Source organism: Pan paniscus, chromosome 12 (assembly GCF_029289425.2).
Source record: "Pan paniscus chromosome 12, NHGRI_mPanPan1-v2.0_pri, whole genome shotgun sequence".
Taxonomy (NCBI): Eukaryota; Metazoa; Chordata; class Mammalia; order Primates; family Hominidae; genus Pan; species Pan paniscus.
The window spans coordinates 65,678,360-65,695,473 of NC_073261.2; the positions used below are offsets into that span (position 1 = coordinate 65,678,360).

The window sequence follows — 17,114 nt, forward strand, 5'->3', positions numbered from 1 at the left end:
AAGAAAGAAAGAGAAAGAAATAAATTAAGGAAATGCCTCTCTGATCCCATATCCTTCTCCAGCAACCATTTCTCTGCTTCTCTCAACAGCAACACTCCAAAAAAACCTGAAATAACATATTGGGTGGGACTTTCTCTGTGGTCCTGGAACTGATGATGAGGGCCAAAGATGGAGACAAAGAAGTGTATTAAGAGATGGTTTAGGCCGGGCGCGGTGGCTCTCGCCTGTAATCCCAGCACTTTGGGAGGCAGAGACGGGCGGATCACGAGGTCAGGAGATCGAGATCATCCTGGCTAACACAGTGAAACCTCGTCTCTACTAAAAATACAAAAAAATTAGCCGGGCGTGGTGGTGGGCACCTGTAGTTCCAGCTACTCGGGAGGCTGAGGCAGGAGAATGGCGTGAAACCGGGAAGCGGAGCTTGCAGTGAGCAGAGATCGCGCCACTGCACTCCGGCCTGGGCGACAGAGCGAGACTCCGTCTCAAAAAAAAAAAAAAAAAAGATGGTTTAACTGTCTCTGTTTCCCCCAGCTGTCACTTCACTTTTCCTATCACTCTTTAGTTTATATTAAAAAGAAAAAAATAGAGGGATCACACTGGCTGTCAGCCTAGTGGGGAGAGCTGTGCCCTTCGTTCTCCTCCTGTAAAGCAAGTGGGGGGTCCCAGAGATCCACCTGTGACTGCGAGTGGAGGAGATGATGTCCTTTCTCCAGCTGGGCGTCTGTCTCCCTCTGCCCATCTGAGAGGGGGACAGGGGAGCTGGGGGGCGGTCAGGCAGAGCGGAGGCTGCAGCAGGCAGCTTGTCCTCCCTGTTGGGAGTGTTAGGTTTTTGTGATTCAAGGAAACCCAGGGAAAGGTTTTGAGCTCACTGACCAGGGCTGTCAGGGAAGAAGCGGGAGGGGAAGCTGAGGGGGTGGAAGAGGTCTGAGCCAAGGTCAGGTATCCCACCTCAGGAAACTGGCAGCAGGAGTTGAAAAGAACAGACTCCTCCGGGTCTACACTCCAACTCCAAAAGCCAGTTGCCTTGTGGGAGTGGGTGGGAGCGAGATTAAAATTATTGAGATTAGCACTTAAAATGGGATAGAGTTAGTAGTCGAAAGTCACCAGAAAGTTAGGAAATCAGCTCAATATTTCATTAAGTAACAGGAAAATGAAATTCAATTGGAAAGTGATTGAAAGCAACAATGGAAGAAAATTAAAGCTGTTTGCTGTCTATACCAAGTCCAGACTTTTCAATAGACCTGTTGCATCTTTACTTGTCTTCTCTCTCTCATCTCTTACTTTCTTTCTCTTTATTTTTTAAACATTAAAATTTATTTTATCAAAGCTGTACATGTATTGTTTTAAAATGTCATGTAACTAGTTATAAATATGTAAAAAAATTAAAATCGAACAGTTTTACAAGGCTTAGAATAAAAAGGATTATCCAATTTCTTCCCCCCAAAAGCAACTTCTTTCCATTTTTAAACTGTTTCTTTAGGTTTTCTTCAACTCTATTTTTTTTCCCCAAATAACATATGTACTGCTACTTCTTGATTTTTTGGTTTTGTGTATTACATATTGACTTCCTGTTGTGGGGCATAAGGAATTGGTCTTTTTACCCTCTGTTTCTTCTTACCATCCTTCCAATATTTCTCTCTTCTTTTCTTTTCTTTTCTCTTTTCTCTTCTTTCTTTCTCTTTCTTTCTTTCTTTCTCTTTCTTTTCTTTCTTTCTTTCGTTCGTTCTTTCTTCTTCCTTTTTCTTTCAATGAGAAACTGGTCTTTTTACCCTGTTTTTTCTTATCATCTTCCCAATCTTCCCTCCCTCCCTCCTGTCCTTCCTTCCTTCCTTCCTTCCTTCCTTCCTTCCTTCCTTCCTTCCTTCCTTCCTTCCTTCCTTTCTTGAGTCTCACTGTATTGCCCAGGCTGGAATACAGTGCTGCAATCTCTGCTCACTGCAACCTCCGCCTCCCAGGCTCAATCTATTCTCCTGCCTCAGCCTCCCGAGTAGCTGGGATTACAGGCACACACCACCATGTGCAGCTAATTTTTTAAAAAATATATTTTAGTAGAAATGGGTTTCACCATGTTGGCCAGGCTGGTCTTGAACTCATGACCTCAAATGATCCACCTACCTCAGCCTCCCAAAGTGCTGGGATTATAGGCATGAGTCACCAGGCCTGGCTGAGGTTCTAGTCTTTTGTTTGGGTGGTAGAGGGGCAGTCACCCAGCTGTGTGGGGGTGAGGAGAAGATCTAGGGGTCTTTTTCTTCCTATGAAGATTTTCACTCATTCCTGCTTTCATCTTCTAGCAACCTCACCTTCCCAAGTAGTTGGTACCTTCAACTCCTGAACCTTCCTGAGGTTCTTTGGTATGAATGAGACCAATTCTTGCTCCTCTAGACTATAGATCCTCAACTTTCAATTTTCTTCAGGCTTCGGAGTCACTTACAACTCATACATCTACTTTTCTTTTCTTTTCTTTTTTGAAACAGAGTTTCGCTCTGTCACACTGGCTGGGGTGCAATGACACAGTCTTGGCTCACTGCTACCTCTGTCTCCCGGGTTCGAGGGATACTCCTGCCTCAGCCTCCTGAGTAGCTGGGACTACAGGCACACACACCACCATGCCCAGCTAATTTTTTGTATTTTTAGTAGAGACAGGGTTTCACCTTGTTGGCCAGGCTGGTCTTGAACTCCTGACCTCAGGAGATCCACCCGCCTCAGACTCCCAAAGTGCTGTGATTACAGGCGTGAGCCACTGTGCCCGGCCTCATCCATCTACTTTCTAGATTCCAAAATTGTATTGACATCTCTCGTATTCTCCTATCACTGCTCTCGTTTTCTCTGTTCCATAGGTTTATGCATTTTAAACCCTTTGTTGTCATTTTAGTGAGAATTCAAGGGGAAACAGAAATAAATGCAGCTGGAGAACCATCCCACCATCCCGACCACAACTGATCTTCCCTGGACACGATGAACCATGCTGTCCAAACTGTCTTCACTCCCGCCAACACCAGCCACCCCCTCAACTATGAAATGCTCAAGGAGGAGCATGAGGTGGCTGTGCTGAGGGTGCCCCACAACCCTGCTCCCCCGACATCCACCGTGATCCACATCCACAGTGAGACCACTGTGCCCAGCCATGTCGTCTGGTCCCTGTTCAACACTCTCTTCATGAATTGGTGCCATCTGGGCTTCATAGCATTCACCTACTCCGTGAAGTCTAGGGACAGGAAGATGGTTGGCGACCTGACTGGGGCCCAGGCCTACGCCTCCACTGCCAAGTGCCTGAACGTTTGCACCCTCATCCTGGGCATCCATGTGACCACAACACTCATCATCCTTTTCACCAGTAGTTCTATGATAATATTCCAAGCAATTTCTCAAATGATAAAGAATCTCCAAGGCCAGCAGTAGCGCCCAGGTACTCGCTGTCCATTGTGGGCCCTGCACCCTGGGCCTGAGTTCTGTATCAGCCCTTTATTCTCACACACTTTTCTACAATGGCATTCAATAAAGTGCACGTGTTACTGGAAAAAAGAAGGAAAGAAAGAAATGCAGCTGTTCAGTCCTCCACATTCAGCCCAGAGGTCTTTATACTCTGAACCCACTCCAGCCAGACTTTTACCCCTGCCACTTTGCTGAAACTGTTCTTATCAAGGTCAAAACTTTGCCTAATCCACTGGTCAATTCTCAAGCCTTATCTTACTTAAATTTTCAGTAGGATTTGATACGATTAATCCCTTCTCCTTGAAGCCCTCTCTGTCTTTCCTGAAGTCTCGGTATCTTTTTCTGGCATCTCTTTCTTACCTCTAACTGTTGTGTGCCCTTGGGCTCAGTTCTTTTCTTTCTTCTCTACTTACATTCTCTTGGGTGACATGCGGTCATGTGGGTTTAAATACCATCTATTTGCCAATATCTATTGGCTCTCCATATCTGTGGGTTCTGCGTATATGGAGTCAACCAACTGTGGATCAAAAATATTCAGAAAAAAAATGTGTTTGTACTGAACATGTACAGACTTTTCTTGTCATTATAGCAAGAATGACAATTAAACGATAAAGTATAACATCTATTTACATAGCATTTGCATTGTATTAGGTACCATATCAGTAATTTAGCTATGATTTAAAGTACACAAGCCAGATGCAGTGGCTCATCCCTGTAATCCCGGCACTCTGGGAGGCTGAGGCGGGTGGATCGCTTGAGGTCAGGAGTTCAAGACCAACCTGGCCAACATGGCAAAACTCTGTCTCTACTAAAAATACAAAAGTTAGCCAGGCAAGATGACATACTGAGACATAGTCTCAGCTACTTGGGAGGCTGAGGCAGGAGAATAACTTGAACCCGGGAGGTGGAGGTTGCAGTGAGCTGAGATTTGCACCACTATACTCCAGCCTGGGTGACAGAGTGAGACTTTGTCTCAAAAAAAAAAAAAAAAAAAAGTACACAGGAGAATATGCATTGGTTATATGCAAATACTACACCATTTTTTTGTTTATTTTTGAGACTGTCACCCAGGGTGGAGAACAGTGGTGCAATCATGGCTCACTGCAGCTTTGAAATGTCTGGCTTAAGCAATCCTCTTGCCTCAGCCTCCTGAGTAGCTGGAACTACAGGCGTGAGCCACCACACTGGGCTAATTTTTGTATTTTTCACAGAGATGGAGTTCCGCCATATTGCCCAGGCCGGTCTCCAACCCCTGGGCTCAAGTGATTCTCCCACCTCGGATTCCCAAAATGCTGGGATTACCAGGTGTGATGAGCCACTGCACCTGGCCTACTACACCATTTTGTATCAGGAACTTGAGCATCTGTGGATTTTGGTATCCCCAGGAGGTCCTGGAACCAATCCCCCTGGATAACACAGTCAATGGTACATATCTTCAGCGCCAACCTCTGCAACACCCTGGAGCTTCATACTTGCATATGTTTACCCATCTATCTGAGACTTCCCATTGGAAGTCCAATAAGTGTCTCAAATTGGATCTCTTCAAAATAGAACTTGCTTTTATCCTTCAAATCTCCTACCTCAGTCTTCTCCATTTAAGTATATACTACGAAGATTCACCTAGATTTTGCTTAGGTTGAACACCCAGAGGTCATCTTTGGTTAGGCTATTCCCCTGACACCTACATTAATCCAACGACATCACCCAATTTCATCTCCAAAATATATCTTGGTTGGTCAGGCACAATGACTCACGTCCATAATCCCAGCACTTTGGGAGGCTGAGGTGGGCAGATCGTTTGAGTCCAGGAGTTCAAGATCAGCCTGGGCAACATAGTGAGACCCTAAAAAATTAAAAAAAAAACCACCAAAAAAAAAAAAAACCAGCAAAAAGAAATCCAAAACAAATCTTGGTCAAACGACTTCTCTTCTCACCATGTCCTCTGCTGCTCCCCTCGTCCAAGTCACCCCTCTCTTACCTGGACTCCTGTCATGGCTCCTGTCCTCTGATTTTTCTGCCATCATTCTTGCTCCTTTCCCATACCTGCAGTCTATTTTCTGCATAGCAGTGAGAGTGTTATTTATTTATTTCTTTAGTTAGTTATCATTTTAGAGACAGAGCCCCACTCTGTTGCCTGGGCTGGAGTTCAGTGGTGTAATCAAAGCTCACTGCAGCCTCAAATTCCTGGGCTCAATCCTCCTGCCTCAGCCTTCTGAGTATCTGGGACCACAGGCGTGAGCCACCGTGCCTGGCTGAGAGTGCTCTTTACAAAGAGCAAGTCAGCCAGGTCACCCCTACTCACAGCCATCCAATGGCATCCATCACACTCTGGATGAAACCACCTGCTTACCAATGCCTACAAGGCTTAACAAAGACAGGTCCCCACCTCCCTCTCAACCTCACTCTCACACCGTTCTGGTCACACCAGCCTTTGTGCTTTTCCTTGACATGCCCAGCTCTGCCCTTCCTCAGATCTTTATGTTTCTTCTTTTGCCTGATGCTTTCCTTGCAGATCTTTATGTCATTCACATATCTGCTTAAATGCCATCTCCTCAAAGAAGACTTCTCTGGCTATCCCACCTAAAAAAAGCTCCTTTCCTCATCAGTCTCCATCTCCTTAGGTAGCTGCCTGCTTCTGGCCGAGGGCAGTGGCTCACGCCTGTAATCCCAGCACTTTGGGAGGCCGAAGCAGATGGATCACTTGAGGTCAGGAGTTCGAGATCAGCCTGGCCAACATGGTGAAACCCTGTCTCTACTAAAAATACAAAAATTAGCCAAGCTTGGTGGCGGGTGCCTGTAATCCCAGCTACTAGGGAGGCTGAGGCAGGAGAATCACTTGAACCCAGGAGGCGGAGGTTGCAGTGAGCTGAGATTGCACCACTGCGCCCCATCCTGGGTGACAGAGCGAGACTCTGTCTCAAAAACAAAAGAAAAGAAAGGAAAAGAAAAGAAAAGAAAAGAAAAGAAAAGAAAAGAAACAAACAAGATAGCTCCCTGCTTCCTTGAGGTCTTCATTCCCCTGGAGAAGGCTCCTCCAAGTAATGACCACCGTGGACATTGCCAGGGAAAGGGTGTCATCATGACACCTGGTGCTGAATATCCAACCAGACAGGATGAGTGCCTAGAAAATCAATGTGGCATTTTTTTTGTATCCTGAGTTTATAAAGCGAAACTCACACCTGCTGACTAAGAGAGCTCTGTGGTCAGAGTACATGTCCTCCCTGTATTTTATTTTATTTTTACCATTGTCTGATGTGAATTGGCCAGAGCGGGTAAGACAGAGGAAGGGTGACCTGCCTGTATTGTAGATTTAGGGAGTGCAGAGTGACATTCTGTCGGGAAAATGTGTGTAGACTGGGAAGGACATGCCAATCAGGAAAGAGCCCATAAAACTGACTTTTGAAAAAGTTTGTATAAGACCAGACCATAATGACTTCATCTTCTGGCTCTACTAATTCTCTTCTTGGCTTCACACTGAGATTCAGATTAAGCAGCGGTTGACTCGAGCCAACTGCAGTCAGCACTGGGGGACTTGGACATTGGTTGAGTTTGGAGAGACACCAGCTGCAGGAAGGAGGAATTTCTGCCACACTCCTATTTCGGGGGTGTACTTGTGCTTGAGGAGCAGCCAGGATTTCTCTGGAATCTTTCCTTGAGAAGGGGCTGCAAGAACCCAGATCCCTAGCCATGACCTGGCCAATGAAGGCTGTCAGGACGGGGAGGATTCAGTCCATCAGCAAACAACTTCTCAGCCAAGATGGAGAGTACACGTATCGAGTGCAGACCACGTACCCTGCAGGTGCTATGTAATGTGTTCTACCTGTGTGATCACAGAAATCCTGGCACGGGTCCTGGGAGGGTCTATTTTGCTACATTACCCCAGTCATTTACTCATTCATGTAACAAACACTTACTATGAACATATATGTTCCAAGCATTCTTTTTCACTCCTGAAACTGTGGTTACAAGGGAGAAAAAGGCCAAGTGATTGCTTTTATAGGGCTTATAGCCAGGTGGCGGGGATGCCAAGCAGACAAACAAATACACGAGACAAGGTGATAAAAGCAGAATCATGGCCGGGCACGGTGTCTCACTCCTGTAATCCTAGCACTTTAGGAGGCCGAGGCAGGTGGATCACATGAGATCAGGAGTTCGAGATCAGCCTGACCAACATAGAGAAACCCCATCTCTACTAAAAATACAAAAAAATAGCTGGGCGTGGTGGTGCATGCCTGTAATCCCAGCTACTCGGGAGGCTGAGGCAGAAGAATTGCTTGAATCCAGGAGATGGAGATTGCGGTGAGCTAAGATTGTGCCATTGCACTCCAGCTTGGGCAACAAAAGCAAAACTCCGTCTCTAAAAAAAAAGCAGAATCATGAGACAGGTCAGGGATTGTCCAAGTGTGGTCCACAGACCTCTGGGAGTTCCTAAGACCTTTTCAGGAGGTCCAGGAAGTTGAAACAACTGTATTTGCACAAAAATATTGATATGTTATTTGCCTTTGTCACTGTTGTGACATAGCGGTCCTCGAATTGGCTCTCTGGGCAGGGGTCATGAATGTCACTCTAGGGAGGCACAGCCCCAGGCCTGAGAAGAACCCCAGGGACTTAGTGAATCTGTCTCTGGGGCATCTCTCCTTGTAATGGGGCTATGAGCTGATGCCCAGGCTCTAAGGAGACAGTGCTGGCTGGTGCCACCCAACAGGAGGTTTCATCCTACTCTTTGAATCCCAGGGAGACTCTCCTGGGGTTTCAGCTCTTACTCCCACTCTTACAATCATAGGACTCGCATGAGGAGCCTGGGAAGTGAAAGCTGGGGCCATGTGTGACAGCAGCTGTGAGAAGCAGAGAACTCTCAGGCCCCAGTCTGCAGCCCCAGACCTCTCATGCCAGTGTTCAGGGCACTGAATTGTCATGACTTGGTTTCTCCTGGCAGAATCGCGGGAGGCACAGAGTTGGAAGTTGGATCACTCCCCAAATGAGTTGTTGAGGCTCCATGTGACATGATGACATTTGCTGGGCCACTCAGCAAATTGTTCCCCCAGTAGACCTGCCTCACAGCTCGACAGTCTGTCAGCTGCGTTTATTGGGAACCTGCTAGCAATGTGAATTGGTAGGCAGTCCAAGCACTGCAGTAGCAGTTCCCAAGAGTTGCGGACTAAGTTATCTATCTATCAAATCCTGTCTCTCTGTTGACATCTGGGAAAACCAGGTGACACCCACACACCTGAGGCCTTGGCAGCAGCCCAATTAAAGGTTGCAGTTTTTCTTTAGTTACTTTCTGACCTTGGAGTTTGAGAATGCAGGTATTGGGCTTTGCTTCTGTTCAAACTGCATGGATGTTTCAAAGTCTAAGCGTTTGAAAATTAACATAGTCAGATATACATACACATTCATTACACGTGTTCCTGGGTCACTTTCAGCAGGACCTAGATTGATCCTTGCATAGTGACTGATCACGGAGCACTCACTTATTTCCACAGGCAGAAGAAACCTGTCCAGAAAAAACCCCAAGCATACCACTGGATAAAGGTTTAAATGGGCTTTCTGCCAGTGAACTGCATTTGATAGTTACGTGGGTGCAGCCCATGGCAAGAATCCACACAGCTCACAAGAGATCTGTGGGGCCCTGGGATGTTGCAATGTCACTCTGTCTGGGTAAGTGACAGCCAGGATGTGGGATTTGGTGATTATTTTTGGTTTGGTTTGTTTCTAGCTCAGAAGAAAGACTATATATAACATTGAGAGAGGCATAACTTCCAGATTGTCAAGGTTGGTGCTAATAGTGAATGATATACTAATATATGTTCCATGGAATCACAAGCTTGCAAGAGCAACGCTCATGTACAAGATGAAAGGATAAATCTTCTGTTGTGTAATGGGAAAAGAAAGCTGGCAATGTAAATGCAGTCTTAATATTTTTTCCAGCATTGCATGTGTAATTAGGCATTCAGTGACTTCCTCATCTAAGGAAATTTGACTTTAATGGCAGCTATATAGCTAACTATCGAAGGAGTATTTTGAAAATTCAGGGGTGAGGATGGGAAGGTATTAACTGTAAAAATGTATTATATCCTTGGCCTCCAAACAAGACAAAAGAAAACAAACAACTCCGTCAACACCAAACTGCCATCATGTAAGCTGTGTAGATAGAAGTTAGACTCATATTCTGAGCTCTTGGAAATTAAGCCAGAAACAGAATGGTCAGATAATTTTTATCCACTAGCGTGTATGTTACATTTTGATCATTTAAGATTCCCCCTGCCAAAGGGCTCTGTTTCATGAATGCAATTTCATCGGTGTCTGGAAATTGCACAGTTTATGGTGCAGTCTCATGATGTCTTGGGAAATTAAGGCATAACCTTGGGTAAATCCAAAGTTCATCTTTAAAAAGAGAAAGTTAGGCCGGGTGTGGTGGCTCACGCCTGTAATCCCAGCACTTTCGGAGGCCGAGGCGGGCGGATCATGAGGTCAGGAGACCGAGACCATCCTGGCTAACACGGTGAAACCCCGTCTTTACTAAAAATACAAAAAAATTAGCCGGGCGCGGTGGCAGGCGCCTGTAGTCCCAGTTACTCAGGGGGTTGAGGCAGGAGAATGGCGTGAACCCGGGAGGCGAAGCTTGCAGTGAGCCGAGATCGCGCCACTGCAGTCCGGCCTGGGTGAAAGAGCAAGGCTCCACCTCAAAAAAAATAAAATAAAATAAAAAATAAAATAAAAATAAATAAATAAATAAATAAAAAGAGAAAGTTTCAAATGCAGAGTTTAACCAAAGCTGATAGAATAGAGTCCCTCCCCATCCACTATCTCTACCCACAAACTTCCAGAGAATCACAGGGCACAGCTAGGAGCAGTGACAACCTGAGCCAGCATGACTGTTCGATCAGACAGCAGTAAAAATGTTTGCTGGAAACCAGTGCAGGAAAGGGTTAGGAAATTAAAGACAGAAGCTTGAGTTTAAAGATTGGACACCACGGACAGGTCTCAAAGGCAATTGCTCACTTCCCAAGCCCCAGCTCTCCCTGCGTGGTTCATCTTCAGGACAATCTTCAGAGGTCACCCTCTTAGATAGTGGCACTCAGTCACTCCCTATCATATTTGTAATGTAAATGGCCAGAGTCTCTACATGGTTTCAACACACAGGGCTACACAGTTTATTAGAGAAATGAATTCTTTCTTACCAATAATGATTTAAAAAACATTGTTTTGGGAGAAAATACATCTACTATTCCTCTCCAGGCATTTTACAGAAAATATTTTGAGCTGTCAAAAGGGGGCATCCTTGCTTTTCCAGACAAAAGAAATCATTCGAATTTGCTCTTTAGAGCAGCCTTGGCGGGAGTGGTGGGCAGCAAGAGTGCTTAGTGACTCTAAATAGCAAGGGTGTGCTTAGTTAAGGCTACAGCTGAGGGTGTGGACCCCGAATAACTACAACCCTGCTACTCAAAGGGTGGCCCTAGGCAGCAGTAGCAGCAACACCAGCAGCAGCAGCAGCTGGAAGCCTGTTACAGGTGTGGGCTATCAGGCCTCAACTCGGACCTACTGGATCAGAATCAGGATTTAACAAGGTCCCAGGTGTCCAGTTGAGCATCTCCACATTCAAGATGCACAGCTTCCTAGCTGTATTTCTCAAACTTCCTCCGGGGAGGGGAGACAAGAATGTGGAGCTTGTTACACACAGATTCCTGGGCTTGCAACTGTTACCTACTGACCCAGAATTTGCAGCAGAGAGGCCTGGTAATTTGTATATTTAACGAATGCCCCACAGGATACAAGTCATGAATGAAGTGTGAAGAACACTACAGGATACCTTTACGTTTTTGAAGGAAATATATAATGATCTAAAAAAGAAACTGCTTCTTCCAGATCACATTTTCCCTTTGAAAAGATGCAGTCTCCCTTTTCCTTGCCACCTTCTCTCTTAAAAACACTGCTATCAAGAGGGAAGAGGGAAGCAGAGGAAAAGTGCGAGAACAGCTCCTGGGGTGCAGCAGGAGAGGCCAATGCCTGGTGACTGTGGGAAGTGGGACGTGGCCAGCAGAGGGCAGCAAAGCACGTCCTGCATGGGGACCTGCTGTGAGCACGGTGTGGCCTGGCGGCAAGATTGGAGTGGCCTTCTGCTACTTGCTTCTGGGGCTTTCTGGAGCTGTTTGTGGACCTCAGGTCTGACACTAGGCTTGTCAAATCAGTGGGGGGCACAGTAGACTCTGCCAGGTCTGAATGGGAGCCAGGTAAGGTCTGAGCCAGCACAGCCCAGTAGAAATACAATGCAAAGTACTTAGGTTATTTAAACTTTTCTAGAGGATACATTTTTATTTATTTTGTTTATTATTATTTTTGTATAGAGAAGTAGTCTTGCTACATTGCCAAGGCTGGTCTTGAACTCCTGGCCTCAAGCAATCCTCCTGTCTTGGCCTCCCAAAGTGCTTGGATTACAGGCATGAGCCACCATGCTGGCTGAAGCTTTTTTTTTTTTTTTTTGAGGTGGGGTCTCACCCTGTTGTCCAGGCTGGAATGCAGTGGCATGATCATGGCTCACTGCAGTCTCGACCTCCTGAGCTCAAGCAATCCTCCTGCCTCAGCCTCCCTTTGCAGCTGGGACCACAGGCATGCACCACCATGCCCAGCTAATTTTTTGTTTTTTGTAGAGGCAACATCTTTGTTGCCCAGGCTGGTGTCCAACTGCTGAGCTTAAGCAATCCTCCATCCTTGGCCTCTGAAAGTGCTGGGATTATAGATGTGAGCCACTGTGCCCGGCCCGAAGCTACATTTTTAAAAAGTAAAAGGAAATGGGTGAAATTAATTTTTATAATATATTTTATTTAACCCAATATATCCAAAATCATTTCAACATGTAGTTAGTATTAATATTGTTAATGAAACAGTTTATATTCCATTTTCCCTCCACTAACTCTTTGAGGTTCTGTGTATATTTCAGCACATCTCAATTCTGACTAGCCACAGTTCCAGTGCTTAGTGGCCACACGTGGCTGGTGGCCACCGTATTAGACCGTACATGTCTGAGAGTATATCTAAAGCTGGGAAAGAGGGGAAATTAGGACCAGAAATGGGGAAAGATTAACGTCTGGCCTGGGGACAGATTCTGGTGTTTTTTTTGTGGTGGTTGTTGTTTTGTTTTTGAGACAGAGTCTCGCTCTGTCACCCAGGCTGGAGTGCAGTGGCGTGATTTCGGCTCACTACAATCTCTGCCTCCCAGGTTCACACCATTCTCCTGCCTCAGCCTCCTGAGTAGCTGGGACTACAGGTGCCCGCCACCACGCCTGGCTAATTTTTTGTATTTTAGTAGAGATGGGGTTTCACCATGTTAGCCAGGATGGTCTCAATCTCCTGACTTCGTGATCTGCCCTCCTCGGCCTTCCAAAGTGCTGGGATTACAGGTGTGAGCCATCACGCCTGGCCGATTCTAGTGTTTTTGTACATAAATAAATATTCACCAAAGAGCTACGTTTCAACTCTTTTTTTTTTTTTTTTGAGACAGGGTCTTGCTCTGTCACCCAGGCTGGAGTGCAGTGGTGTGATCACAGCTTGAGGCAGCCTTGATCCTCCTGCCTCAGCCACCCAGGTAGCTGGAACTACAGGCATAGGCCCCCATGCATGGCTAATTAAAAAATTTTTTTGTGTGGAGATGGGGTCTCCCTGTGTTGCCCAGGCTGGTCTCAAGCTCCTGGGCTCAAGCCACCCTCCTGCCTCGGCCTCCCAAAGTGCTGGGATTACAGATGTGAGCCACTGTGCCCAGCCTTCAGTTCATTATTGAGCATCTACTATATGCCAGCAGTTGGGCCAGAGGCTGGAGATATATAAGCCATCAAACACAGTCCCTGATGCTGAGGACCTGTGTCCAGAGTAGTTGGGAGACAGCATGGAAACAGAACCTCTCAAATCCCTAAAACACCCACCACAGCAAGTCCATGGGCAGGCTCTGTGGTGGACCCTGGGACAAATCGTTAGACCCACCCTGGAGGACAGACTCTGAATGATAACTAAGTCAGAGGCTTTTGTTGGATTTTATTTTTCCTTTTTCATAATCATTTCCAGATTTACTTAGAAGTTGTCTGAAATACACATTTGTCTGGAGAAAGAAAATCTGGCTGAGGTGAGAATCCCTAAGCTGGCTCTAAGCTTCCCTGAAAGGAAAGGCCAATGTATCATCAGCTAACTGTCACACAGGAATCCCTTCTGGGGCATCCCCTGGACCTTTTACCAAAGGTTGGACCCACCACATCCAAGGTCTCTTATTCCCCCATCAGTGCTGTTCTAGGTTAACGCTATTTTGGGAATGCAGTTCTTCATTTCAGTGTGAATTTCCTCATCTTTCTGCACAAATTGAGTGAAATCCTTGGTGCATTTTTTTTCTTAGATGGATGGAAGCTAAAAGAGAATGGAAGGCCTCCAGCTGTTTGAGGCTCTGTCCTCAACGACAATCAAAATTCTCCATCTTTTCTTGTTCTTGGCACTTTCTGATTGAAATAAGATTCCAGCATTTATCTGCACCTGCAATTTTGACAAGAAAGGAAAATTTAAAAGACAAGTGAAAGAATTCTCTGAGGGAAGTCAATGAGTCGACAGTAGTCAGACGCCTCCAAATCTCTTTTTGCATTCCTCCGTCAATTAAGCTACAGTCACATATTGGAGAGCAGAACTTAAGTCTGTGAGTAGAAATGCAAAAATGTGTGTCGATCAGTAGCTGGAACCTTCCTCTGGAGCGAGTATTACTTGGAGAGCAGCTGATGATCCATTTGGCATTGAAATGGAGAGGATTTTGAGTCAAAGAGGCCACTTTAAATTATAGATTTGAGTTTAGTTGAAGGTCACACTTATCTTGCATGAATAAAATCTTCAGAGATTTTGGAATATACTCAGAAAATGCAGGCAATCCTGAGCACATAAGCGTTTCCTTCAGGGGATAAAAGCAGTTTAATATTATTGCCCTCTGCATAATTATTGATCATATTAGCATAGGAGATACTGAAAGGGAAGGCAGAGTAACCGTCTGATGGACACCTTGATTCTCAGCAGCTACGACCATGAACTTGGACAGGAAGTTGCCTGGAGACCTGGGAAGATTGTAAAGGGAATTTGATAGTGACCATTTCATTTTGGCTCAACAGATGACAAAAGTGACCCACTGAGAGGGGAAGGATTATTTAGCTAATCTATATGACATAAATAAATTCCCACACCTAGGAATTTGGGAATCACCCACCAAATGTTGATTTGATTATCTGGATGTGTGTTTAACCTGATTCAAAGCTTCCTGGTAGCCAAGATGAAGAGGGAAATGTGAATTATAAACTCATCATTTGAGAGGAGAAATGTACTCAACTTTCGAAGGAAACTAGGACATTCATAAAGAAAATTGCAAACATTAAAAACATTTGATTTGGCGGGGCACGGTGGCTCACGCCTGTAATCCCAACACTTCGGGAGGCTGAGGCAAGTGGATCACCTAGGTCAGGAGTTTGAGACCAGCCTGGCCAACGAAATGAAACTCCATCTCCACTAAAATTACAAAAAAATTAGCCGGGCATGGTGGCGGGAGCCTGTAATCCCAGCTACTCGGCAGGCTGAGGCAGGAGAATCGCTTGAATCTGTTAGGCGGAGATTGCAGTGAGCCGAGATGGCGCCACCGCACTCCAGCCTGGGCAACAAGAGTGAAACTGTCTCAAACAAAACAAAACAAGAAACACATGATTCATAGTTGTAATATTCTTTCCAAAGGCTACCAGTTCACAATGCAGATTAATGATTAGGATTTAGGAAATTATAAATGTACTTCAGAGGTTTTTGAACCTGTTAATATGAATTAACTTGCAGAATGTCCTGATTCCTCCCCCCAACACTAATCTAAAGCCTATGTTTTTCCCCTGTCGCTTGCTGTGTTAATTGGATCACAGAGATAATTCCCCTCCCATAAAATGTAATCTCTGCAGGTTTTGGAATCTACATTCTGCTGCATTTTATAGGATTATCTCTCAAAGGTAACAGATTAGAAGCCCTGGATGGTGAAAATAAACTGAAATTTGGGCTGTAATCCCTTTCAGTGAGGATGGGGATGGGGGAGGCTTCCAGGTTCTAATGAATGAGAGAATGCTAGATTGGCAGTCTGTTTTTGTTTTGTTTTGTTTTGAGACAGAGTCTCACTCTGTGGTCCAGGCTGGAGTGCAGTGGCGTGATCTTGGCTCACGCCAACCTCCACCTCCCAGGTTCAAGTAATTCTTGTGCCTCAGCCTCCTGAGTAGCTGGGATTACAGGCATGCCCCACCACGCCTGGCAAATTTTTATATTTTTAGTAGAGTTGGGGTTTTGCCATGTTGGCCAGGCTGGTCTCGAACTCCTGACCTCAGGTAATCTGCCTGCCTTGGCCTCCCAAAGTGCTGAGATTACAGGGGTGAGCCACTATGCTCGGCCTATAGTCTCTTTGTTCCCTCCCTCCCTTCCTTCCCTTATTGCCTTCTTTTTTTTTTTTTTTTTTTGATAGGATCTTACTTTGTTACCCAGGCTGGAGTGCAGTGGCTTGATCTGGGCTCACTGCAACCTCTGCCTCCCAGGCTCAAGTAATCCTCTTACGTCAGCCTCCCGAGTAGCTGGGACCACCATGTCCGGCTAGACTGGCAGTCTGAACACCTGAGTCCTAGTCTCTGTATAGCCACCAATTAGTAGTATAATTTATGGCGCTATTTCTCTGAGAGTTCTCTGTGACTCAGTTTCCCCTGCAAAATGAGGAGGTAGTACTAGATCAGCATTTCTCAAAATGCAGTCCAAGAAAAGCTAGTCTTTTTTTTTTTTTTTTTTTGAGACGGAGTCTCACTCTGTCACCCAGTCTGGAGTGCAATGGCACCATCTCAGCTCCCTGCAACCTCCGCCTCCCGGGTTCAAGCGATTCTCCTGCCTCAGCCTCCCGAATAGCTGGGACTGTAGGCATGTGCCATCACACCTGGGTAATTTTTGTATTTTTTGTAGAGACGGGGTTTCACTATGTTGGCCAGGCTGGCCTCGAACTCCTGACCTCGTGATCTGTCTGCCTCGGCCTCCCAAAGTGCTGGGATTACAGGCGTGAGCCACTGCACCTGGCTGAAAAACTAGTCTTTAAAATGTTAATAGGTATTCCATGAATGAAGAACTAAAGGTCAGGTACATTTGGGGAAATCTACATGCCATCATCTCGCAGTAGGGCATCACAATGTCCATTAGCACATAATAGGCTCAGAGAGTCTTGAAGCAAATAAGTGCAGTTGCATGTGTGTGTATATAGAACACACACACACACACACACATATATATAACATTTTTCTTCTTCTTCATTTTTTTAATGATATGAGGTCTCACTATCTTTTTTCTTTTTTTTTTTTGAAATGGAGTCTTGTTCTGTTGCCCAGGCTGGAGTGCAGTGGCATGATCTTGGCTCACTGTAACTTCTGCCTCCCAGATTCAAGCGAATCTCCTGCCTCAGCCTCCCGAGTAGCTGGGATTACAGGTGCCCGCCACCACACCTGGCTAATTTTTTTGCATTTTTAGTAAAGACATGGTTTTGCCATGTTGGCGCTGCTAGTCTTGAACTCCTGGGGGTCTCACTCTCTTGGCCAGGTTGGTCTCGAACTCTTGGCTTCAAGTGATCCTCTCGTCTTGGCCTCCCAAAGTTCTGGGATTACAGGTGTGAGCCA

General features: G+C 45.6%; 1 protein-coding gene across 6 annotated transcripts in view; it reads left to right on the plus strand.

Moving 5' to 3' along the window:
- Positions 1–4,056, plus strand: part of LOC100995269 (interferon-induced transmembrane protein 3-like) — a 42,782-nt gene extending 38,726 nt beyond the window's left edge. For 3 of the 6 annotated variants that reach the window (XM_034953204.3, XM_055107905.2, XM_055107903.2), the window contains one exon: positions 2,873–3,516. In XM_034953204.3, coding sequence (XP_034809095.2) covers positions 2,956–3,399 — 444 coding nt within the window. In that variant the 5' untranslated portion in view covers positions 2,873–2,955 and the 3' untranslated portion in view covers positions 3,400–3,516. Of the gene's footprint in view, positions 1–2,872 lie in introns of all 6 variants that reach the window. The other 3 variants (XM_055107906.2, XM_055107904.2, XM_034953203.3) reach the window with 2 other exon arrangements.
- Positions 4,057–17,114: the final 13,058 nt, after the last annotated feature.